Source organism: Microcebus murinus, chromosome 8 (genome assembly GCF_040939455.1).
Source record: "Microcebus murinus isolate Inina chromosome 8, M.murinus_Inina_mat1.0, whole genome shotgun sequence".
Lineage (NCBI taxonomy): Eukaryota > Metazoa > Chordata > Mammalia > Primates > Cheirogaleidae > Microcebus > Microcebus murinus.
In genome coordinates this window covers 55,521,115-55,548,171 of record NC_134111.1, presented here as the reverse complement: position 1 = coordinate 55,548,171, position 27,057 = coordinate 55,521,115, and the positions used below count along the sequence as shown (strand labels likewise).

Here is a 27,057-nt window from a genome sequence, read left to right as displayed (position 1 = left end):
CTCATGAGAACCTACAGGATTCTGCAAAGCAGTTTAACATCCACTGCTCTTCATCATGGATCACTTTCTTTAGTAATATAACTGTTTATTGTTTTCGACACAAATTTTAATTTAGTTTCTCCCCTTTCTTTCCTACTCTCCTATTCTCCTGCCTTTTTGTCATCATAATGCCCTGTTGCACTATGGTGGGAGCCAAAGCAGATACTATATTTTCTAACATTTCTTGCTATGCATGCACTGGAAGAAGAAAGCCCTTTCTTCTAAGTGCTTCAGGACATTGCTTTTCTCTGATACTTCAGAACACTCTGTTCCACTAGCCTCATGCTGATTTTTGCTTTATTCATTAAGAAACAAACACTTTAAGTGAAACATAAGATAAATACAAAAATGCATAAAGAATATAGTTCAAAAAATCATCACCCTGATCAAGAAAGACATAAGATTACCAACATACTTTATAAGCCCCCTTTGTGACCCTGCCCCATTCCATTCTGCCCAAAGGTATGTCTTGCTTGGTTTTGAACTCTGTGAGAATCATACAGAACATTTTATTTTCTTGGCTGATTTCCTTTGCTTAACATTATGTTTGTGAAATTCATTCAAATTGTTACATATAGCAAAAGTAACATCATTTCCTTGCTATTGTGTTCCACTGTATGCATTCTGCTAATGGAAATTGGTGTTGTTTCCACTTTGTTATTATGAATAACGCTAGGGACACTCTTGTATATGCCTTTTAGTTCATATATGTACATATCTCTGTTGGATATATGCTTAGAAGTGGAATTGCTGAGTTGAGGGTAGGTATATGTATGTTCAACTTCAATAGATGCTGTCAAACATTTTCCAAAGGGGTCGAACCAATTTATACCTTCATCAGCAGTTTCTGTTGCTTCACGTCTTCATCAATACTTGGCATTGGCAGTATTTTAATTTTTGCTGTTCATACAACTGTAAGAGCACCTTAATTGTAATTTTAATGTGAATCTCCTTGATGACTAATCTGGTTAACATTTAATTGAGTTTTTTAAAAATTCTTAAACTTATATTTAACTGTCAAAGTATTAATAAAAAGAATGTTTTAATGTTTCTTTACAAAAGATAAGGAATCTACCCAATCCTTCCATCCTCTGCCAAAAGAAAAAAAAGAAACTGCCATCCCTTCTTGGTCTTCTTTTGTGAAGTGCTGGTTCAAATCTGCCCATATTGTTACTCATTTCTCAAGGGGGTTAGATATATCTAGGCCAATTACAGGGAGTTTTCAGACACTAGGGATGGCTTTCAGCTCTTTTACAGTCCACTCAAGTGCTGATATAATATTTAGCAGGTGGTCAGAAGTGTTAGGTCCATTTTATTTCCCCAGGAAACCCCAGGAGACCCATCAGATCTAGGGTAGAAAAAGGTAAAGGACTTTGTTGCAATACAGCAAAGTTCTCAGGATGAAGCTGGAAAGAACATTTTTTTTCACTTGCTGTTAAGTACTCTATATCAGCCAATGTGCAGTAGCAAAGAAATCTTCCTGTGTCACTTATGCTGCCTTTGCCATTCAGCATTACTCTTCTGGTCAGAAGGGGGATCTGTTATGACCCCCTGCCTCCGGCGAATGCCAGCTGGGGTTCTCTTGGTTAAGGAAATCTGCAAGATAGTGCCGCTTCAGGGCCACTAGGTAAGGAATGTGGAGTGAAGCCTGTTCCGATGGGACTCTCAGTAGCTTTCTCAAACCACTAACTAGTACAGCCTTCTTTTATATAAGTTAATGAGGAGTTAGAAGATGAGAAGCTAAGGTGTCGTCTTGCTCTACCAACAAATTCAATGTGGAATGTGAGTCAGCCACTTTTTCTTAAATCCCACCCCTTACTGTGATTTTACTTAGTAGAAATTCCTTCTAGTTTCCACTATTCTTACCTGAATTTCTATGACTGATATGACTTTTCTTCCTACTTGATGTTTTCAAGGGTACTTTTGTAGAACACTGAGAGGAGGACTGCAGATATTTGTATTTACATTACTAATTATTATCTTTCTTAATTTCTGGTTGAGAAAGCAGGTTCAAAACAGGTTATGTGGGTACCATATATGAAACTGGCTCCTGAGGAACTGAAGGCTAATAACATCAACAAGATCTAGAAGACATGATAAATTCCTATTTAGAAATAACTGAAAACTACTAAGTAGAAGCTAAGTAATTCAAGCACACTGCTAATCTTTCACGATGATATAAAGGAGATCTACTTTCATTCTTTTTTGTGAAATACTTCCTTTGAGTTAACTACAGTAAAATAAGACTGAGTTGAGTGAAAGATGGGACTACATTTCAGTACCTGGTACAGACTACTTATTGCCTATGATTCCCATATTTATGCTAAAAGTGGTAGGAGATGAGTCCTGTTAGGAACTTCTGGTGAAATAATTAAGCCAAGATGGTACCTAATGGTTGATGAACCCTGTCAGGAGTTGGTGATGATAATGCAAAGGTAGGTGTTATTACTCTCCTAGTACATTCTTTTTTTGCCACCGTTGGTTCAATCTTGATACTGCCAAAGCAGGTCATCCTGTCCAGTGATCTCAGCAACAATTATAGATTCTTTTGAAAGTCAGTCCTACAAGTAACAAATTGGGTGATCTTCTTCTCTATCTTCTCCAAAATGTTACACTAGTATTTATATTAATATACTAATGTGGAAGAGGAAGGATGTCTTTAGTGCCCATGGATCAATAACTTAAGAATGCAAAAACTATCTCCTAGGGCCAAAACCCAATACAACAGATAGGTTTTGTTGACAAACAGAGGAAGAAAAAATTAAATTATGCCTTTTTACATATCACATCTTTCAGTAAATTAGTAGATGACTATAAGGTAGATGTCTCTCTTTTTTTAACATTAAAAAAAATAACAGAACAAACAAACAAAACCCCTAAAAAACTCTGAAGTAATGAATGCTGTGACATATGCATTGCTAATGCTGGGAAATGATATTAATATATAAGCAAGAAAATCAGTTAGTTGCAACATCACTGACCTACAAAATCAGAAAACAATCTGCAGGAGAATTCAGAGTGTAGTTTCACAGGAGTATCTGTGAGTAAGCATTTCAGTTATCCTACTGTGCTAATATTTTCCCTAATTTCTATGGAAAACGGTATAGTATTTGCCTTTTCACATAGTTCCTGAATTTTGTATCTCTAATACAAATAATTTTCCTAAAATAATCTCCTGATACCTTCCTTCTCCTCTTTTTGCAGCAGTATGGTCAGACAGGTAGTTTCTACAGTTTTGGTCAACTTTCAGGTTAGCTAGCTCACATGGACCTTGACATCCTGATATTGGCTTCCATTCATACATATATGAGTCACAGAACTCCCTTTTTCTGTGATAACCACATAAATGGATTTTCATGGGGCCTGGTAACTTTCTCAAATTATAGTGTGGGAGCTGCATTTTCTCCTGAGGACAAGTCTTCCATTTTAAATAAGGTTAAAGCATGATTACTGTAATGTATGAACTGCAATTTCATATTTTAACTAAATATTTCAATCTGATCCCCTAGCAATACTATACCTTCAGTTTCCAGGATCCATGTGTTCTTGAGCTACTGTTTCTAGAAAAGGAAATAATGCAATCCATTTATTAGAATTCAGATATTAAAATGGAACTTCTTAACCAATAAGGATGACTTTTGTTTTCTATTTACTGAAATCACATGTACAAATAACTGCTATACTTTTTATTTTATTTATTTATTTTTGAGACAGAGTCTTGCTTTGTTGTCCAGGCTAGAGTGAGTGCCCTGGCGTCAGCCTAGCTCACAGCAACCTCAAACTCCTGGGGTCAAGCAATCCTGCTGCCTCAGCCTCCCAAGTAGCTGGGACTATAGGCATGCACCACCATGCCTGGCTAATTTTTTCTATATCTATTTAGTTGGCCAATTAATTTCTTTCTATTTATAGTAGAGATGGGGTCTCACTCTTGCTCAGGCTGGTTTTGAACTCCTGACCTTGAGCTATCCGCCTTGGCCTCCCAGAGTGCTAGGATTACAGGCGTGAGCTACTGCGCCTGGCCAACTTTTTAACAGAGCTTACCATCCACATATGGAATAAAGCCTGCACGTGGCTGTAACTCTACGTGAAAAGGCTATATAAATATTTCACTTGTTCTTCCCTTCACTGATTTTTAGTTTAATGTATTTATTAATGTTACTAAAAGTTAAAATGCACCTGTAAATCAACAAGGTTTTGCATACACCAAAAACATTTTAAAAGAGGATCCACCCTAGGATTGTAAGAACACTCATATACATATAGATGTATTTCTGTACCCTTTTGATCATTTTATTTCAGCTTTTTTGTCATTGATAATCATATCTCCTCCATACTGCTTTACTATTCAGAAAGAATGACATACACCTATGTACTTTTTAGGGCCTCATTCTTTGATGAAAATTTATGTACATAATTCACTTAATGTAAATAAATTAAGTAGAAGCTTTGAATGACATAAAGCAAATAATTACCATCCTTAACAAACATCAAAAAATATTTACTAATATGAAAAAGCTGGCCTGTCACTTTGTTATTTGTGAGACTACTGCTTGTGTTCTTTAATTTTTTAATGCAATTCATATTTACTGATATTGAGGGAAAACCAGATGCTTAATTCTAAAAAAAATGCCCAAGGTAAAAAGACTTGGAAACAACTCAGTGTCTCACTTGTACAACAGTCAAATCTCCCTAGGTCAGTATATTGCAAAGTGAATGCTACTGACCATCCCTATCACAGTCACTTAGGAAACTTGTTGAAAAACCCACCCCAAACCTGCAGAACCAGTATACCTGTATTTTAAGAAAATATCCAAGGTGATTCTGTGGATACCAAACTTTAAGAACCACAGTTTTAGGCAATATAAACACCAATATAAAAAATGATAAATGATCATTTCAGTCTCAGTGCCTCAAGTAACATTGGCAATGTTTACCACCACCTAGTGGTAAAATCCTTTATTTTTATTTTCTATGGGTTCATTAATATTGAATAGGATCCCAATTAAAACAGAACACAATTCAGAGAAAGCTAACATTTTAGAGTAATAATTTCCTTGGCATTTTTCATCAACATCTTATCCATGGTGGATAAAACCTGTGTAACTAATAATACCTAACATTTTCTAAATGTACTTAACCATGAAAATTCCTTTCTACTAATTCAAGGAACATAGTTTGGAACATGTTATAGAAGCAGATCTGACAGTTGCTTTCAGTACCTGTAATCTACTATACAAGACCTGAGTTAATGAATCTATAAGAAAGGTTTGATCAGGCTTTAAGTATCATTTATATTTTAACCACATAATTGAAAGAGAGTTTTACTGAACTGTATTATCATCAAATTTTTTTAAATTTAAGAAATATACAATAAAACCCCACTATGTTGGCAGTTTTAACAACTGACATTTGCCAAGCATCTAAATATTCATATATTATGTTCTTATACTCAAAGAACATCTGAGATATAACATTTATGGGATGATACAAACACTGGATTACTAAATGCTATTCCTTAGGTTCTAGAATTTCCTCATTTTAAGAAAAATGTGACATTCTGGCTTTTAAAAATAGCTTTAGGGATCAACTGCAAGAGACAGAGACAGTTGCATGGAAAACATGACTAAGGATAAATAATTGAGAGGATTAAGATGAAATGTACACTAAGGCCAAAGTAAGCATTGCTCACTGAGTCATGAAACTGGGCAAGAAAACAAAACAGAAGGTTGCATTGAAAAAGCAGAGAAGTGTTTTGTAGATAGAGAGGCATTACACAAGTCTATTTAGAATTTACATGAAGGACTCAAGGAAATAAACCTATATGAGGCACCTTATTGACACCACAACTGTTTGTTGGTACTGGCTGCCTGACCCTTAAATGCAGAAAAGAGAAACTGAGATCATTTAATCCAAAATGGAGGGTTGGAAGGTATATGATAGCTACCATGTGAGGGATTCAACTTCTCTTACAAGCACAGTGAAACAACTTTATAGGGGAAAATTGTAGGGAATCAGATTTTATCTCAATTATGAGGATTAACCAAAGATACAATGGACTCAGGTAGGAGGTAGGGAGCTTCCTTTCTATAAAAGTGTTACTTTTATACTGTTAAAATTAACTATCTGGCAGAAATATTTTTTGAGGGAATTCAAGCATTACTTAAATAGCAAAGCCAAATAACCTGTAAGGAACAATTCAATTTCAATCTGTGAAAACTGAACTATGTGTACAGTTAATGATTTGGAGAGGAATAAATTTAGCTTTCGGTAATTAATCCACAACTCTCCTCCACTTAGGTTTTTCATTGCTAAAGAGATCATTTGCTTTCTTTTTAAAATATACCCTCTGGTTCACGGAAAGATACTTGGTTCAATTCTTGTTCAGTAAATCTTGCTTATGACAATAAGACTAGAATTTTTCATATCTATACTTACTGAAATTATTGATTTTAAAAAAAGGATTTTGATTTTTCAATGTAGAGATGTCCAAGTATGAAATACTGTATTATGCTTGCTGAATTTAATCTTTCCTTATTTTTAGTTTAACTCAGGATGTGAGGGGCATATTGAGGAGGTAATTAAGTGATGTTTTAACAACTACAAACCATTTATAATACCATTTTTTTTGAGGTGCCAAGTTCTTGATGTAGATATACCTTTTAGATATATACCATTTAACTGAAGAGTTAAAAAAATTTTTCTTGGAGTTTCAAAATACAAGCAGAGCATGTTCCTGATTTTTAATATTTAATTTCAAAATGACTATGCTTCCTATCATAGTCTGTTTTGAAAATTGCTTACATGTCATATTTTTGGAGTGGCCATTATATTTCTGTATTTAAAAAGGGAAAAATAGCTATACCCCCCAAACCACTGACATTTATTTAAACTTATTGTCAACAATAACTTTTAGTATTTTTTTATCACTGTTGCTTGATAATCTTAAAAGAGCTTTACAAAATTATCAACACATTTTTGCATGACTATAGTAATACAGTATATAAAAATATTCTAATGTATATAATACATTAGAATACTTAGAATAATACAGTATATAAAAATATTCTAATTCTTTTGGCTCTTGTCCTTAGAATAAGTGTAGGCAACTAATCTGCATGTGTAGATTCAGTAGGAATTACCATATTTTATTGAATCTAAGATGCAATTGATCGAAAGAACCACCTTTGTGTTTCATTAAGGAATAAAAAAAAGGTTGTCAATTACACTATGGCATACAATTGATATAAAAATGTTTCCAGTTTCAGAGGTGTTAAAATGTGAAAAAATGTGCATCTCAAAATCAATGAAATATGTCATTTGGTCAAATTCTAAGACTATTACATTTTTTCATTCTTGTCTTTCACATAAATAAGTCGTGATTTAGTTAAGCAAAGAAAACTTTATTTCTGCTACACATAACAACATATTGCTCTAAGAAACAACTACTATATTAGTTTTAGCATTGATATATGGATTCAAAAATACATGTCAGCAATCCCTGCTTCCCAGACAAAACAATGCTGTGCACAGACTATCAGGTATATGAAAAAAAAGGCTGTCAACTGTCCACAGGGAGTGCGTCCAGTCACATTTTCAGTCAGTCAGCTGAGGATTATGTCATTATTTAGTTTTTGTTCTGTAGAAAGAACACAACACAAGTATGAAAATCATCACCTGAAAGGAAATAGCTGTTGTATATAGTATTCCTAAAATGTTAGGAATTGTTCCCTTATTTCAGTATAACCAATGTTATCTGCTTAATCATAGATGCCCCCAAATAAACAAAACCAAACTTACTCAGAAGGATGATGCAAGCAGGTAGTGAATTTCTAGAGGTAAAATGTTGTGAATTAATACAAAATCCGATGCTCTGAAATACTAAAATTTCTATTTTCCTCAAATAGAAAGAGAAATACATTTTGGACATCAGAGCTATCACAAAATAGAACAACTATTTTTAAAGTTATATTCTTAGATCAGTTTCTTCTCCTATTTCCTAGGCGTGGCTCATTTAATCCCAGGTTTATTCCTCACAGAGCCAAGAGGAATTAGCTCTTCACAAACTGTGTCTGTGTCCTCTTAAAATTCAAGAAACAAACAAAAAAGTACAACCCCCCCAATAAAAAAAAAACTTGTCACAATCATGTAAAATCTGGAAAAGTCTTTCATAGTACTTTATCAAAACTTAAAATAAGATATATATTTAATATACCAACAAAGGAGAAGAATCTCAGTATGGAGTCCATGGTAAGTAGAAGATCTGCAGCAAAAATAAATTAAAAAGCCACACTGCAATTAGAAGAAACTCAAAACCAGTGTAGCTAATTATATCCTACCCAAATAACCATTTTCAACTAATCTGACCCTACTTAATCTTTGCCCTGAATATTTAAACAGTTCAAAAAGGGGAAGAATGATAGATTTATATTTTTATGAATAGCCATGCTGAAGAACATGCAATTCCTCTAATGTAGGAAATTGGATGAATTTAAGGGCAAATATATAGTATTATAAAGCTTAGTTCTCATAGCACCAGCTGGCCATGAGATAATTTTACATCATTAAACTTTTAGTTTCTGATCATTGATGTCATTATTTGGGATGAGATGACATCTCAAAGGTTTCACTGAAACCACAAATGCAAGAATTTTAGTTTACACGTGCAAAGCCTTTTTTCTTTTTCATTTTACAAGAAATTTAGCCAATTCATTGTCTTTCAATAACCCTATCAAAAAAAATGAGCTTCAGAAAGGTGAAGAGATCTGCCCAATCATAGTAAGTGGGCAGATCTGCTGGTTTTAAGCCCAATATTCTCTTTAATATGAAAATAATCATCAGGAAAGGCTCAACCATAAGATTAAAGTATATATTTTTCTTTACTAAGAAGTCTATATTTTGGTCCTTTTTAAGAACAAAGGTTTGTTGAACAAACGCAAGAAGTATTTATTACCTATATATTGAAATATTCAGACTGGAATAAACACATTTTTTGCATGTTATAGATAGCTTGTCTTAATAGAATTCAATTCTTAGCATTTTATTCATAAATAGGAAAAACTGTTCGTTAATTCTTTTTCACTGCCAATTTAATATTTTTAGGGTTAAATTGCTAACAATGCATAATGTAATGAGAATGTTTTTTGTCATTTAATAAAACATTTAAAAACATTTTAAAATTAGGATTATTCACAATGGGCCCAATGGGCACTTTCTATTGCCAACTGCCTTCTATGAAGGAGGAACTAATCACCTGACTTGCTCTGAGAGGAAGGGCCATCAGCAGGAAGGGCTGAGAGGACTCGCTCTGACAACCGCTAGCTCACGTAATTGGTCAGAAAGAAAACCTTAAGTGAAAAAAAGAAATGGTTGCAAGCCAGTAACTTCCAACTGAATTCAAAGTGCTTGCCAACTACTACCATTTGACCTGTAGTAGACTTGGGAAGCTGGAGTGTGTGAGAACAGGGAAACAGCTTCCCCTGAAACCAAGAATTCATTTACAGAATAAAAAAGTCTAACTTTAAGGAATGTCTCTCCAAACCACAGGGATATTAAAATGACAGTCTCAGAAAAAAAAAATTATAGTTTAATTTTTGAAAACTAATACATAAGAAAAGGAATTCATATGGCTGTATACATTATTATTTATAATAGATAATAATTTTTGGTAAATTGTCAAGTTTTTAAAAAAAATATCTGCACATGAGAATATTTTCTGGATGTATAGTATTAAAGCACAAATTCACAAATATAAGTCCAGAAAACACCAACATTTAGGTTCAAAATATCCAAAAAATTATATTATTCTTTATAAATACTGTTATAAATTATATCAATTCATAACTCAAGATACTGATTCTTCTAGTTAAAAATATTTAGAAACATTCAATTTTTAAAGTTTATGGAAGCACACAGTAAAAAGTCCAATTCTTAAAACTTAACATACTGACAAACAAAAACCATTTAATTTTCTGAACTGAAATTTGATCTTATTTCATAGAAGAACAAAAACATTCTTCCAGTTAATGTCAACATTTTTTTCAATAGTTTAAGTTCAAAAAATATATTGTAAAAAATACTTGGCTTTATCAGCTGAGTTTTAAGTCAAAGTGCTTTTAACAGACAACTTTCCAATCACTAAAAAGAAAAGTCCATGATTAAAGTACTTACACATATTTCTCTTGCTATATGCTTTAGCCAATATGTATTAAAATTCAGATTAAAAAGTGCTTACCTCAAGAATCAGTAAGTTCTTTGCCGTTTGTTAGATTCTTCTCTTGGGGAATCTGCCAGCATAACTTTAAGTCTGACCCCATTGAGAATCTTTCCATGTAAAGTGGCAATGGCATCGTTAGCACTTATTCTATCTGCATACTTGGCATACCCCACATTCTTTCCTGATACAAGGTAAACTTCGATCAGGTTACCAAAACGACTGAAACAAAGTGAAAAAATCAACTGAAATTGATAAATACAGCTGCTCAGGTCTAAAACCAGGGGTCCTTTCTTGACTCCTTTTTCACCCTTCTCCCCATATCCAACAAGTGATTCATGTCAATCTTCTTAAACATCCTTAATCAGTTAATTCTCTTCATTCTCGCTCAGGTCTCTTTCCTTATTCAGACCATCACCTTTTCCTTACATTACTCTAATACCTTCTTCACCAGTCTCCTTGCCCCTTAGGCTTGTCCCTCTCTAATCCATTCTCCATCCTGTCCTCTGAGTGAGCACAGATAGGATCATTTACTTCCTACAAATCCCCCAGCGGCCCCTCATTGCCTCTAGGGTAAGAACAAACTTCTTCTTTTTTTATTTCAGCATATCATGGGGGTACAAATTATGAAGTTATGTATAATGACCTTACCCCCCACCCCCCTCAAGTCAGAGCTTCAAGTGTGACCATCCCCCAGACGGTGCACATCTCACTCATTATATATGTATATATCTGTCCCCTCCGCCCCCCTTCCACCTGTTCAATATCCGATAAATGTAATTCCTATGTGTCCATTTAGGTGCTTATCAGTTAAGACCAATTTGCTGGTGAGTACATGTGGTGCTTGTTTTTCCATTCTTGGGATACTTCACTTAGTAGTATGGGTTCTAGCTCGAGAGCCTCTCTTGATATGGACCTTAGACTCTTTAGTTTCACCTCCCCTTACAATCTCTCAAATTCCAAACTCAAATGACCTCCTTTTACATTCTCCCTGGCAGGAATAATCATCCATACTCCAGCTTTCTTCCATAGTGAAATTATTTGTATCCTTCAGCTTTCCACCTACACCTTGCTTCTCTCAAGAAGCTTTCTCAGAGTCTCTAAGGTAGGTGCCCATCGTATGTATTTTACACATTCCTTAACATAGCACCAATGTCTCTAGGTGGTAATTTACTATTTACTTATTTGTCTTTTACATGAGATTAGCTCTAAGAGGACAAAGATTATAATATAGTGTCTTGCTCATTTAATATAATGTTTTGAATGATCCAGTGACACTCTACAAAAAAAGACACCTGCACTCGAATGTTTATAGCAGCACAATTCATAATTGCAAGGCTGTGGAAACAGCCCAAGTGCCCATCAATCCAAGAATGGATTAATAAAATGTGGTATATGTATACCATGGAGTACTATTCAGCTCTAAGAAACAATGGTGATATAGCACATCTTATATTTTCCTGGTTAGAGCTGGAACCCATACTACTAAGTGAAGTATCCCAAGAATGGAAAAACAAGCACCAGATATATTCTCCAGAAAACTGGTATTAACTGAGTTGCACCTAAGTGGACACATAGGTACTACAGTAATAGGGTATTGGGCAGGTGGGAGGGGGGAGGGGGGTGGGTATATACATACATAATGAGTGAGATGTGCACCATCTGGGGGATGGTCATGATGGAGACTCAGACTTTTGGGGGGAAATGGGCATTTATTGAAACCTTAAAATCTGTACCCCCATAATATGCCAAAATAAAAAAAAAATTAAAAAAAAAATATAATGTTTTGTTTACATAATATCTCTAGCTCTCAGCACAGTGCCTGAGGGCACAAAGGAGAGACATGAGAAAAAAACTAAATAAATCAGTTAAATAAAGGTCAAAATATTTGAAACACATCCCTGATATTTTGTGCAGCTCTTTAAAAAGTTTCCTATCTGTCTGTTTAATTCACTAATATTCTTGTAAGGCAAATGGGGAAAAGACCAAAAAGAAAAAGCTAAGGAAGGAGTTATATTAAAAACACAGAAATAAATAAAAACCTTCCTTTTTCTCTAATACTTATTATATATTTTCCCCTACAATAAAGTAATTACTTACCCAATGTGATTATATAATTCTTATGGACCCAACAGTGCACTGACAAAATAGAAGATGCTTAGTAAATACTGTTCAGTTGAATTACAACTATAAAAAAAAGGATATGTAGAAAGAATTCTAGTGGATAGGTCTACGCAGATGTGTCTTCTACCAAGAGACAAATGATTGTCCATTTTATGTCTTCAAAATAAAATAAAAGGAAACTCTATGTGGAAAACAATATGTGACTGACAAAAGAAAATGATCAGAAATTGAAAAAAATGATACAAATAAGTTTTTAAAACCACAGAATAAATCATCTCTACCTGATAGGCAGTGGATGAAGGAAGTGTCAAGATTGTGAGAATGTTTAAATTATTAGTTTAAATAAATTATATAAAAAACCATAACTTTGTAGAATTGAAATCTTACCAGAATATATCTTCTAATACATCTAAAGGTAAAGGATGAGGATTAAACACGATAAAAAGTCTTTCTTTCACGGGAGTTTCAGGAGGGGCTTTTTTTTTGCATGGTGGAAGTACAACATCAGTCTGGATTTGAGGCAACTGTGATCCAGAACTTCCTCCAAATTGCTGTTGAACAGTTAGGTACAAAATAAGAAAAAGAAAAACTGCACTTTAGGGATTTCTGGCCAAGAGCTAAAGACACATGTGTATCATGGCACCTATGTGGTTTTCTACTATACCTCTGAAAATTGTCTCACATAGGTAATAAATAAAGGTCACATATATTTTATACACTATTGATGCATTAGAAAAGTTAAGTTATCCTTATCTACTTACCATATATTGCTGCTGACTTGGGTTATTCCACACCATTGATGCAAGCTGTGCAGCTACCATCTGCGTTGCCATTTTTCTAAGGAGACTGGAGACAATAACTGATAATTTACAGAAAACTAGAAATATTCAGTCTCTTAACAGTAACTTGTTTTTTTTTTTTTTTTTTCAGTAACTTGTTTTGTGTGACTTTCTCACCTGAGAGGTCAACTGTTTTCTATTTTTATTCTTCAAGTCATACTCATGTACGCCCAAAGCTTGGCTTTAGGCACTCCTGGAATGGTACTTACTCTGTTGCATTACTTCCATCATCAATGAAGGAAACACCTATCCGATTGCCAGGAGGGTACTGAAATCCATGTAACTTGTATTTTGCATAAATAGCTGATGCTACATTAAAATACTGAACCACTCCATGACCTAAAATAGGGAACATACAGAAATTAAAAAGAAAGCATTTATTACCAAGGATATGTGTAGGAAAAGAAAGTACAAAGAATAAAAAAATTAAAGAGAGAGAAAAAAAGAAAAGAGAAAAAAAGGAAGCAGATTGAGTGCCTAAGGCCTATGTTACAATGTATCTAAAAAATGAAACACTTTAGAACCCTGGTATCACACAACTAGTAAACACAGAATCAAATATATCAGAAAATACAGTTGTGTTATTCATGTGTGCAACACTGTATTCCTAGAAAGTAAGTCTAATTCAGATTTTGGGAAAACTATAAACATGATATTTAAAGGAAAATGGAATATTAGCATACATTCTGTCTAATCAATTTAATTTTAGGATACTGGCTTTTCTTATATGATACTGATATACTTAAAAATCTAAATTTTTATTATTTGAAATCTACTTTTAAAATTTTTAAATGTTCTCTATCATACTGGATAGGCAGTGAAATGAGAAGTGATATTTGAAAAGAATACATATTCATCTTGGCTAGCTGAAGTAGAGGGAGGAAAGTGATTTGAATGAAAAACAAAAGGTAGGAACAGAAGGTCTCCTATCATTAAGTCCCATATTTCACATTCCTTTGAAGAGATTTCAGCTAAGAGGGTAGATTTCAATTCAGGAGTATGAGGCTAAATAAACAGAAGGAAATTTTACTGGAGTTCTTAAATGGAGAGCCCAGGAGCTTGTGAAACAAACCAAAAGGTTTTACCATATATTTATAATATAATCCACTTTGGGAAAAAACACTTATAATTTTATGTTCCTCTCTAAATCTAAGCATCCAATGTTTTAATGAAATTAAAATAAAACACAGAAATCAAAGGACCATATATAATTATTTCAAATAGGATTCTAATTATATGACACCTCTATTAATAAAAAGATGTTCCAATGATACATATTTTTCAGGTACATCCAAGCAGAGAAAAAATATAGAAGGTATAGGGACAAGTACACTTTAACCTACCAGATAAAAAAGGGGGAAAACACATATAGAACTTTCTGTGAATATTAACAAATGTGCCAGAAAATATAAAATGTGTGCCTAGTAAGTCTTAGAACAGAGGATGACAGCATAAGATCCAGGTTAAGGCTGGAGATGGCCCAAAGTAGGTTCAGATGGACAGTTCTGCTAAAAGATTAGCGCTGGGTAGGTAACAGTGAGTATGTAGGAGTGTCTGTGTAAAAGGGTGAAGTTACTTTAGGCCTACTGCTGCACGTAATCAGACTCACTTCCCTACTTTCTCCTCAATACCTATGTCACTCTCAAAGGCCTAAATCAGGTAGGTATACCTGTAATACTGGAAGAGATGCCAACCAAGTATGATTTTTCTCTACCACCTCTCACTTCCAATTCTTTAAAAATCAAAAAACCCTTACATTTATGAGTGCCAATTACATACCAGGACTTGCATTAGGTTATTTTACATTTATTATTTCTAAGTCTTACTTAACCCTGGTAAAGAAGGTATTGATCCCATTTTACAGATGAGGAAACAAAGGCTCATAGAGGATAAGCAATTTGCCAGGGTCTCAAAGCTGCATGTCATTGCCAGGATTTGCATCTGAGTAGTCTGATATGAGTAGTCTGATATGACTTATTAGAGGTATAAACTCACTCCGAGGTATAAAGTTTAAGAGAAAAGAGACTTTAGGATGAATTGAATGAGGAAATTTTGAGTTTCACAAGTTGGTTTAGCATTAACTAAGAATATATACAGAGATCCTACTCTGAGGTGTTTTTGTTGTACAACCAAAACCAGAGAATGCTCTGGTTAAAATATTTTTTTAAGTGAATGACTTGGTAAAAATGAGATATATTCCCAGGGGTTTGTTTATTAGGCATCACTGTATTTTAAAGTCTAAAGTAGAAAAAAAGGAAACATAAAATTCCCGTCACACAATCGTAACAGTAACAGGAATTCTACGTTCTGACATAAAAGTGCCACAAGAGAAAAGCCATTTTAACAAAACACAGTATATTAAAAATCCCCCAAAAAACCCCATTTTACCATAATTTGAATAAGGATCTCGTTGAACTTCACAATATTCCAATCCTGGTACTATATCAAAAATACTGAAAAGCTGTTCTTCAGTGAAAGGAACTCTTGATACAACTGACAAGCGTTTGGAGATGGCTTCCTGGCCTCTGTTGTCATTCTTGTCAAAACTTGAAAATTCAGATTGTTGTTCTCCAACAAGATAAAAAAAAAAGTAAATTTTTAAATTTCTATAGATTCAACAAATCATTTAACATTTTAAGTATTAGAAAATAAAAAGTCCATTGCACTGAATAAAGACACTACACTTTATAGTATGCTTTTGGGCATCAAAACTACCAGAAAGGACCAAGACAAGGAAACAGACAACTCTCCCCACTCCATGACCTTAAAGGCAGAAATATATGCAGAAATGCATATCTATTTTCACAGGAATAAATTTAGTATGCAAAACTGAAAAATATGGCAAGTATTTTATCTCAAAATCTAAGCCAAATAACATTCATAGGCTTTATTTTTATCACTCATTTTTCCCTTTTTTTTAGCTTCTACTTTTATCATTCTTTCTGTAGCCCTAATTTTAAAGTGGCAGTAGTTTGGGGGCAAAATTTTAGGATTCATACTTAGGGGATATCTGTATATGCCTTTTGTACTTTTTGTTCCACTACACAGAGGCCGAAGCTCACTCAAAAAAGTGGCAGTGACATGTGGCAGTGGCAGTAGTTTACTATGCAGAGAATGTATGACTAAACAGAGAAAATTATCATTGGGAATAAGCAAAATAAGTGTTACATATTAAGGATATTAGGAGTCATGACCAACTTTTTAGGAAAAAAACCTTATATTTATTCACTAGGTGAGATTTACAGACAGCTGACAACACAGTATTTTAAAAAATTCAAGTTAGATTGCATATACTACATACACTATTAAAGGCAGCCCACTTACCAAAGGGAAACATATTTACTCTAGGTTCATGTCCCAGAGCCTCTTGCCTCATATTATTATAATAGTCTTGCTCTGAGGATTCAGATGCTTTATTTTTAGGTTCAGCCAAGATTGCTCTAAAACCTGGAAGAGAGAGCACATGAATTCCAAGCTTCACAGCAAATTTAACATACCTACAAATATATCTGATTGCTAGTGCTTGACTTAGCTTTATAAATGTAATTGTACAAAGCAAAATCTATACAATGGCTATCTCTACCAGACCTACTTCTTTGCTTTCTGGAAGATGGCAAAGAATAAATGAGAGACAGTAAGAATCCCAAATTATGGGTCAGTTTAGACATGAAACACCAGCAATTCTAGGCTATCCCTTCCAATCTCCCCCTACCACAGGTGATGCTATCATCCATTTGCCTAAGCTTCTCAACATCAAAATCTTATAGAGCTTCTTCACATTTAACCTGTCACCAAGATTTTCTGCCTTTGAAGTACACACACTTAGAATATGTTATCTTTCACTTTAACTTCCTTGGTTTTTTGTTTTGTTTTGTTTTTTAAGAGACACAGTCTCACTCTGTCACCCAGGCTGGAATGCAGTGGCCCAATCATAGCTCACTGCAATCTGGAACTCCTGGGCTCAAGCAATCCTCCTGCCTAAGCTTCCCATAGTTGGGACTACAGGCACACACCACTACGCCCGGCTAATTTTTCTTATATTTTTTAGAGACATGGTGTTGCTATGTTGTTGCCCAGGCTGGTCACAAACTCTTGGCCTTAACTGGTCCTCTTTCCTCAGTTTCTCAAAGCATTGGGATTATAGATATGAGCCACCATGCCTAGTCCCCTGCCTCTGTTTTTATTTTAGATTCTCTTCCATTAATTGTAACAGCTCTTTAACCACGGATAAGTGTCAAAAGGGGGGAAGATCCTATGAACTATAGGAGTCTTTAAATAAGTGCTTAAGCATATATGTACATATGGGCACATTTCAAGGGTTCATAGCTTTCATCGTATTACTCAGTGGCTTTAAAAAGGATAAAGCCAGCCAATAGGAATTCTTCTCTGGACATCTATCTTTAATCCTATGGTTAGATCAACCCTTCTAAAAGTTGTTATTATTTTTCTCTTTTTAAATAATCTATAAAGAAATCCTAACATGGACTAAGCTTGAACTTTTCATAACTTCCCATATACTAGGTTCCAATGTACCTAGTTAACTGTGCTTCATAATGCCTCAATAAAAATACTATGTTTTACTCAGAAAGTTGCCTCCACAGCATTAAGCACAAGACATGTTTATTCCTGGCTCTGTGCCTTTGCTAACACTGCTCCCTCTGGTCTTGCCCACTACACACCAGATGCAAGGCCCACCTCCTTGGATGTGTTTCCATGTTCATCCAGTGCACCTGTTTTTCATCATTGATAGACTGACTATACCACACACTTTTGAACACTTTTTTTATTTTGCAGTCTTATTGAGTCTTCTATAAATGGCAGTTACTTTGATTGAGATCTCAATAAATTTTTATTGAAGGCCTATTACGTACTAGGTACTTGGGGTGACAGAAAGACAAATAAGACACACTTCTTGCTTTCAAAGAGCTTTTAAAAAAATTCTCCTATCATTCTTCATTTTTTGCCTATTAGATTTTGGCTACCCAATATAGTTATAAATTCCTTAAATGACAGGGCTGCCATATATTTAGTTTGAATTGCCCTACTTAGCATATTGATAAGTATACCACAGGTACCCAATTAATGCTGGCTGAATAAAAAACATATAAGCATCTAAGAGAAAATTTTGGTTTATACCTTAGGGGTAACAAAGAATTCTCCTGATTAACAGTGATTCTTTCTAGTATATACAGATTTTTGTATCATAAAACCCAGTAATTTAATTATTCCACATCTCATTTCTAAACGTCACTAAAAGTATTATCAAAAAGACTATTCTCCTTGGCTTTCAAAAAAACCTTATCCTTCATTATGTATACAGCAACAGCAAAAGATCCAATTAATGTCACTTTTGCTTGAAATTAACCCTATCTATATTAATTACCCATGTTAGCAAACCTTGTAAATCCTATCCTTAACCTACAGGTCTATCAGTATACTTAATACTCTTGGGGGGTTAGCTCAAACATGAATATAAAGAATTATGTTGAAAACCGTGAAAATGTAAGTCAATTTTTTAATACTTAAAATTCTAAAATGTTAGAAAACCCCCAAAACCTATACAAATAGCCAAGTATGCCTTTCACTTACTAAGTTAATGTAGTTGCTCATATCTCTCTTCAAGATAGTGCCTCAATGAATGCTTAATCAAATCCCCAGAATATTTTTCATCCTTGGACTACATATATTTAAATGCCCACTACTAAGATTAAGTTAGCAGGTATGGTTATTAGCAAAAATCAATATTAGATTTAATTATTTAGAATAACAAGAATTTTTAAAAAGTCTTTAATAATGATAAAGAAATACATCCTTACTTCGATCACAGTTTTCTATTGCTTGGGCAGCTTGTGATGGTTTTAAGTATCGTACGTAGCCCAAACCTTTACTCTCTCCAGTGACTTTATTCTTAATAATGCTGCAATACTCGATATCTCCATACACCTATGAGAGTTAAAAGAAATGATCTTAGGAGACTTCAAATTAATAATTGAACAGATTATTTCAGAACTAACTTCAAATTTATGTTTATTTGCATCCCCTGCATGTAAACAAAGAAATCCTTCAAGGATATATAGATATTTTATACTGCTTATCTCACAGACAAGGAAGCAAGGCCTTAAGCAAGAAATAACTTGCTTAAGTTACGGAGAAGACTAAAAAGAAGCAAGGCCTTAGAGAAATCAAATAACTTGCTTAAGTTACAGAGAAGACTAAGTCATGGAGACAAGAGTAAGAATTTGTACGCGGTCTGGATAGCTTCGAAGTCTTACTCAGAAGTGATTAAGAGCAAGGGTTCTGGAAGTGAATTTTCCATATTCAAATCTTGGGTCTGCCACTTATTAATTAGGCTATTTACTTATTATCTCTGTGGCTTGTCTCTTTATCTGTTAAATGGGGTTAATAGCAGTACCTACTTCACAGGGCTGTTTTAAGAGTTAAATGAATTAACACACATTTGGTCCTTATACAGGGCCCGACACATACCAAACACTAATAAACATTAGCTAAATTATTTGCCTGTCTCCTAACAGGAGCATAAATGATTGTGTATTCTTTTGAAGGACAGCCTCCCAAAGTACATCTCTAAAATACACTGGTTCACTCAGAAAGTTAATACTCTATGTAAGAAATATGCAGTAATGTTTACTTTTAATGTTGAAAGAAATATGAAATATACTTTCTTTCCACATTATTATTTATGTAACAAAATTCTCATGAAATCAATTAATAACTTAATTCTCATACATTTAGATTAAAATGTCATATTTGTTCACTCAGAAAAAGATAAAAATTTATAAATGTTTTATAAACCTTTTTTCTTACTATTGAAGGAAGTATGGAATATGTATTTTTGGTATTTGTTATTTTTAGAGCATTTTACTGAACTCTCAACTGGAATAAAAGAGTAAGTTAGAAAATTACTTTTTACTGCCTATTTCTTTTGTGCTTACTGCTTACCCACTTCATGGGATAATTAGGAGAAAAAGGATTTAAAAAAAGAAACTTTAAAATAATTGCTTTTTAATAATTGTTGTGAAAGTTTATCACTGTATATAAAAGTTAAGGGCTAAAAATATTTAAAATCATCTTCAAATTTCATTTACCATAATCTATAGTTCAGAACTGTAGTCAATGTTTTTCTTCAATTATAACTCCTTCAGAGGCCCAATTTTAGGACAAAAACTCTTTTCAAAAAGTGTCAACACACTGTAGGTCTGTAATATAGAATGTGGTTCACACACTCTGGCCTGCCTGACTCCCCTCTACATGAGAGGCAATACAGGGGAGTGATAAGAGAGCGTTTTGAAATTTTAAAGGCCAAGAATAGGTTTTGGTGCTTGCTTCAGCAGCACATGTACTACAATTGGAACGAACAGTAGGTTCTGGGCTTAGCTTGGATTTAATTCTTGGCTCCACCACCTACTAGGTGTGTGATCTTAAACTCTGAACTTTACAATTCCTTTTTCTGAAATAATATTTTCATGATAAAGTTGGAGTAGGGATGGGGGACACCATCATTACTATTTTCCAGTCTTTATATGTTCTTTAACTTAAAAATTAATTTATTCTATGTTAATATTTAAAGACCAGACTGAAATTGTTGACCTAAAAATAGTTATTTAATTTCTCACCACCACTCTAACACTATAACTCAAACAACACTTCAGATTTAGTACCTGTGCAACCTATTTAGGACTATGAATTACCACATATGCTAGCTGATAGAAAACATAAGTACTTTAAATTTTTCCCGTAAATCTTCTTCTGTATACGACTTTGGTATCATAACAAAGATTCTTGTAAGTTCTTCGTCTTCAACATCTCGATGACTTCCAGATGATCTGGACTGAGCAATGAAAACCTAAGAAACAAACCAAACTCAAAAATTAATGTCAACAATTTTCCTATTCCTTAAGTATACTTACTTTATGATTATTATCTATGCAATTCATGTTAGATTAAACGCAATGTGATGGGATTGTACAAAAAATTTTTTTCAAAAACAATCTTCATTACAATGACTTTAATGAGATAATAGCAATCTCTGCATTGAGGTTTTTTTTTTCCTCCAAATATATTTCTTTTGCATTTTTGTTTTGCAAGAGCAAGTCACTGTACTTAAAAAGAATGTGTACTTTGCAGTTGTTGGGTATAGGAGTCCTCCCCTTATATTCAAAGTATATGTTCCAACACCCCCAGTGGATGCCTGGTATCGTGGATTGTACTGAATCCTATATATACTATACTTGTTCCTATACATATTTACGATATAACTATGATTAAGTTTCATTTATAAATTAGGCACAATAAAAGATTAACAATAACTAATAATGAAATAGAATAATTATACTGCAATAAAAGTTATGCGAATATGGATTCTCTCAAATATATCAATGTACTGTGTCAGGGGTAAGTGGAAACCTTAGAAAGTGAAACCACAAGTAAGGGGGGACTATTATTTAGTGTTCAATAAATGTCAATGATACAGTTGATTTAATGCTTCATGCATATTGAAGTTCTATGATTGGCTACATAAACACATGGAATTGTTATGTACTTTTTGACTGATATTTTTATTGTTATGAAATTACCCTATCTCTGTTAATAGTCCATGTATTAAAGTCCATTTTGTCTGATACCATTCCAGCTTTTTTATCTTTGTATTTAAAATGTGTCTCTTGCAAACAGCATTTAGTTGGGTTTTGTTATTTTTGAAATCATCTCACCATCTCTTCCTTTTAATTGGAAGAGATTAATTGGAGTGTTAAGTCTATTTACATTTCATGCAATTATTGATACAGTGCGTTTAAGTTTACATGGTCATATCTTTAATTATTTTCACTCTAATATAAATATTTAGAAAAAGTTAACATGCTCTGATCTTCAGCCATATCCCCTCCAAAAAAAACATAACAATATTCTAGTTCATCTTAGTGACCATCCAAATGGTTTCCTAAGTGAGCAGGAAAATGCACAGGACCAGACTTGAGACTTTTTTTCTAATACTGGTAACTTAGTTTCATTGAAACATTATTTGTAATATTAGATTATTACTTTGAATTTAATTTGCATTGTAGTACTGCTTTTTATTTAATTTGTAAATTTGCTTTGTTTTGATATTATTCCAGAAGAATGTTAAAATCTCTAACTAGGATTGTAGATTTGTTTATAGCTATAAGCATAAGATGTTTAATGGCTAGTTTTATTTTTCATAACTTGAACAAATGTAATGAAATTAATTAAATCACCAAAATGCACAGGCCCTTCAAAATTTTTCCCCTTGAATTCCACAGTAGGAGGCAACAACTGAAAGGATACAGAACTTGAAAAGCCATGGGATTTTATAAACATTGAAAAAAGAACTCTGTAACCATGGGAAAAGAAAGTCATTAGGTTCAGTGGGAAAAGAGCCTTTGATACAGGTATAGAATCCTGCTTACAAGACAGAGCTGGAGACATATACCTAGAGTCCACTTTGCTCATATATATGTTCTAGATCAAGAGGCATTTTTTTTTTCTTTTTTAATGATATGAGGTTTTGCTATGTTGCTCAGGTTGGTCTCAAACTCCTGGGCTCAAGCAATCCTCCTGCCTTAACTTCCTCAAATAGCTGGGATTATAGTGCATGCCACCATGCCCAGCCTAAGAAGCTTTCTTGCAAAGCTAAAACCAAGATTTTTCTCTTCTATTTTCTAGGTTTACCCCTTTCCTACAGAAAACATAGCTGGTCACAGAATAACTTTTACTTGGGTAATCTTTTCTGGCTGTAGGCCTGATACTGTAATATTCTTGTCTTGTAGATCCTTTGGAACTTTGCAGAAGCAAAGTACATGAGAAAAATTAAAGCTGAATTAATTTAAGTGGGAATACTGAAAACAACAACTATGTTGTTGTTGAAAGATGTTCCAGTGAAAGACAACCCAAGCTACAGCCGCTGAAGAATGAACCTAGACTCTCTAGGTAGTTACTGTTGTAAAACAACCTTCTGATTGAAACAGAGTTAAAAAAAAAATGTGAAAAACAGAATTGTAAACTTTAATTCTTAGGATTAAGCACTTAATTTCTCTGTGGCTAAAAGAGAGGATGCATTTCAGTGTTGGGACTTTAATTTCTCTTGTAGGAATTTATCAAGGGAAGGAGGTCGATGAATTTCAAACTTGGGGCATTTTTTTGGTTGCTCACATGGGCTTTCTGGTCATGTTATACCCAAAGTATAAAAGCCCTCTCCACTAACATAATAATTGGAAAGAGATGAAATCTATCAATCCAGTGCAGGGATCAGGACACTACTGCTCCAATTTGGTGCAGCCCGTAAGAATTGTTTTCATATTTTTAAAAGGCTGTTAAAAACAAACAAAAAAAGATATGTCACAGAGACTGTATGTGGCCCACAAAGCCTACAATTTTCACCATCCAGCCCTTTAAAGAAAAAGTTTGCCAACCCCTTATCTAGTATATGCTGTAGCTTTACAATTAATTTTGTTGATGCTCCGTTTTGACCCATGTCACGGGTTGGAGAGGCAGGAAGAAGGGAATGTCTACTGTGTTATCAGCATATTTCCAGATTCCTTTCCTTTTGCGGATAGAAAAAGAGGCATGAGGAAGGGAATGTCTACCGTGTTGTAAGCATATTTCCAGATTCCCTTCTTTTGTGCTGGCAAGACCTCCAGAGACTGAAATATTTCTAAGTCCTTCATCTACATAAGTCCTTATTAGTATCCTTCTCTAATTTTTTGTAAATAGAAAAAAAAATTAATTGAGATAAAAAGAATAATTTTTGTGGAAAGTTCCAACAGAAGTACATATACTGCAATTATTTCTACAGAACAGGTGAAGGGTAGAAGTTAAGCAATTGCCAGATTCACAGGACTGGGTCCTAATTTAAGGCCACAGCAAGTAAGCAGTGACATCTTGGCTTCTACTGACAACAAATAAGGATATACTGGGGCTTGTGCTTAAAAGAGACTAAATCAAATACCCTTCCTGCCATGTGTCTTTATCACAATGATTTAGCTCTTCTTCAGACAGTTTGCTTTGGTCTGCTTTCAAAGACAAGTGGCAGTAACAGAAAGGCTCAAGAACCAAACGTACGCTATTAATACTTTCACAAACTGGGCTCATTTAAAACAATTTTTAAAAATCACGAAAGTGTGATGAATACGTAATAGTAGTCATTTCAATCACCTGCACTTATTTTATACATGCACACTTTTGTCTGGTACTGGGAAAAGGCCCAACACCAGAGGGCCACAGGGTAATGTACTTTTGTCAAGTTAAGCCCCATATATATCCACCTGTGGAAAAGTAGTTATTCGTGTTTATATATGGCACTTCAGGGTTCTGAGGGAAGAGGGTCAGAAAAGTCCTCAAAGCAGGCCAGGACGAGTCGGGCCGTAAACTCTACAGTTGGCGGAGTAGTGAGGGCGGGTGCGGGGAAGTCTAGCCACTAGTGGCCCCGAATGCCTGGCCGCATCCCCCCTCCAAGCGCCCCAGCGCAGCCTCCGGGGGAGGGGAGGATCCTTTCTTCAAAGCCACTCCCTCACTCACGACAGGTGCCGCCCGGTCGGTCAGCTGCCCGGAGAGGCTGTTCCACCCCTCCCCCAGCCTGGCACAGCGCCAGGTGAAGGAAGCCCGAGAGACCCATCTCCGCCTTCCCCTCTGACCCGGGCGCCCGCACCTTTATGGGCTTGGTGTCGTTGGGGCCGAGGCACTGGCCGTGCATCTCCTCCATGGCCCTGCAGGCCTGGGAGCTGCGGGCGAACTTGACAAAGGCGATGCCCTTGGACTCCTTGGTGTGCTTGTCCCGCACTACCCAGATGTCCTGGATCTCGCCAAAAGGCGAGAAGCGCTCCCGGAGCACCGACTCGGGCGTGTACTTGCTGATCACCAGGAAGATGCGGCTGTTGGGCGGTTCGTCCAGGCTGTCCACGCCCGGACGGAAGCCTCCGCCGCTCGCGGAGCTCCCGGCTTCGTCCATGATGCTCCACCCCGGTGCCGCAGCCTCCGCTTCTGCGGTGCCCGCCAATGCAGCTGCGGCACACCCGGCCGTTGCGGGGCCGGCGCTCCGCTTCCGGAAGGAGGAGGAGTCCGGCGCCCGGCGCTATGCTGCCGCGCAGGGTGCCGGCCTCCGGAAAGCGACCTGCAGCGCCCCCTGGCGCCGCGGGGGACCCTGACCGGGTCCAGGCCTCCAATCTCGCTGAGCCCAGACCCAAATGTCAGTTGAGCAATCTTTGTTCCCTGCAGCCAGAGCAGCCCTGCCTGGTGCGCAGGCTTTCTCAGTGCTGGCTTTACTCCATCCCTAAGGCCAAGGATTCTTCTCCTAAACTTGCCAGTGTTAAAGAAAAATTATTCATGACACTTGTTGAAGATAGTAAAGCAGACTATGTTCAAGGGGAGCCAAGGCAATAGGTACAGGGTCCACTGCAATGGGATTTTGCAGCGGGGGAGAGAGGTTGGACCCTATTCCTACTCTAATAAGGACAAGTGAGAATTTATAACCAAGAAGTATATGTGTGGGGGTCTATGAATGGAAAATTAGGAAGAAGAAATATCATGGGTAAGGGGGATTCTTGCTAGATGGGCTTAACAGAATTCTTGCTGAAGACAGGCCAGGGTGATAGGATATTGATGGGGGTCAGGTACCAAGGGTGGGGATTTTCACTACACTGATTTAGCAGGGTTCTTGCTCACACTGGATTCTACAAGGACAGAAAAGCCCAATGTTGGGTGTAGTCAAGCAGAAGACTCAGAGGAGCCTGACTAAGCTATGGTCAAGGAGAGAGTCTTTGTTACTATCTTGGTCATGAACTCAATAGAGGGTCACAGAGTTACAACCATACAACCTTAGAGTTGAAAGGAACCTTTGAGATCATCCAATTCCAGATTCATTTGTTAGACATGAGAAAACTGAGGCTCATAGCATAGCCAAAGCTAATAAAGATACAAGTAACAGGGCCAAAACCAAAATCAACTCTATCTGTTGATCTATTCAACTTCCACAAGCACTCCTGTGGTTTGAGGGCAGAGAGGATGGACCACTCAATTGTGGAACTAGGAGACATTTTAGGGTACAAAGTAGGGAATGCCTAATAACTTCTAAGACTTCTTGTTAACAGGCCTTAGAGGAGAGGTCAGGAGAAAACCAGCAAAATTTCAGAAATGAGACCTGGATTTATTAACAGCAGTGGTATTGGAATGAAGTGAAAGGAATAAATTCAAAAGTGGACAAGGACCAGGGTTCCTTGAATGTCCAAGTCCATGCTGCTAAAACCTGGGTTGCTATGAAGTCAAACAGATACATATTTATTGTGAACTAACTATGTGCCAGGCTCTGTGCTAGGAACTAGATAGACAATGGGGAACAGGAAAGACAAGATCCCTACCCTCAGATTTTGTTGTTGTGGAAATCATACATATAAATACATAATACAATGTAACGTCAGATTAAGGTTCTTGTTCCCTTTGGTGTCCACTCTCCAACCCTGGATATTTTGTAGTTGTGTGATGGTAACTAAGAGTCAGGGATTTTGGGTGGTCACCTTGGATTTAGTATTAATACTAACAAGATTGTTATAATTTCTCCTTGTGTCACATTCCTTACTTGTAAAATGAGGGCTCTGTTTACCTTGGGGAACTCTAGGAATTATCTTAACTTTCCACCTCTCTTTATTTTACCCAGACCAATCAAGGTGAATGACAATAATATGATAATGTAATAATTTTATTGATGTGAGGACATGCAAAGATTCTGAGCAATACTATTTGCACAGCAGTGCCATCTAGTGGAAAATGTGTAATTTTCTTAAACTGCACTGATTGGGCAATCTATTATTTGTAAAATAA

At 35.5% G+C, this 27,057-nt stretch overlaps 1 protein-coding gene and 1 long non-coding RNA gene across 2 annotated transcripts; both read right to left on the bottom strand.

Moving 5' to 3' along the window:
* Positions 1 to 7,418: 7,418 nt before the first annotated feature.
* Positions 7,419 to 10,263, bottom strand: LOC142872363 (uncharacterized). Its single transcript, XR_012920579.1, has 2 exons — positions 9,290 to 10,263; positions 7,419 to 8,299 (listed from the first exon to the last, which is right to left on the bottom strand). It is a non-coding gene; the product is annotated as an uncharacterized LOC142872363 (long non-coding RNA).
* A 7-nt stretch (positions 10,264 to 10,270) lies between these two features.
* On the bottom strand, positions 10,271 to 25,349 carry RBM45 (RNA binding motif protein 45). Its single transcript, XM_012785887.2, has 9 exons — positions 24,893 to 25,349; positions 20,954 to 21,076; positions 19,029 to 19,155; positions 16,537 to 16,659; positions 15,601 to 15,780; positions 13,422 to 13,551; positions 13,135 to 13,219; positions 12,761 to 12,924; positions 10,271 to 10,471 (listed from the first exon to the last, which is right to left on the bottom strand). The coding sequence occupies exons 1-9, from the start codon at positions 25,190 to 25,192 to the stop codon at positions 10,279 to 10,281; spliced, it is 1,425 nt and encodes a 474-aa protein (XP_012641341.1). The 5' UTR covers positions 25,193 to 25,349; the 3' UTR covers positions 10,271 to 10,278.
* Positions 25,350 to 27,057: the final 1,708 nt, after the last annotated feature.

Bases quoted from the DNA above. Each gene is read 5' to 3' on its own strand.
- RBM45 (XM_012785887.2), bottom strand. From the start codon at position 25,192: ATGGACGAAGCCGGGAGCTCCGCGAGCGGCGGAGGCTTCCGTCCGGGC. The intron at 19,156-20,953 runs GTACTTATGTTT...TAACTCTCATAG, and splicing joins ATTTACGGGAAAAATTTAAA to GTGTATGGAGATATCGAGTA. The intron at 15,781-16,536 runs GTAAGTGGGCTG...ATCTTGTTGGAG, and splicing joins AGTAAATATGTTTCCCTTTG to AACAACAATCTGAATTTTCA.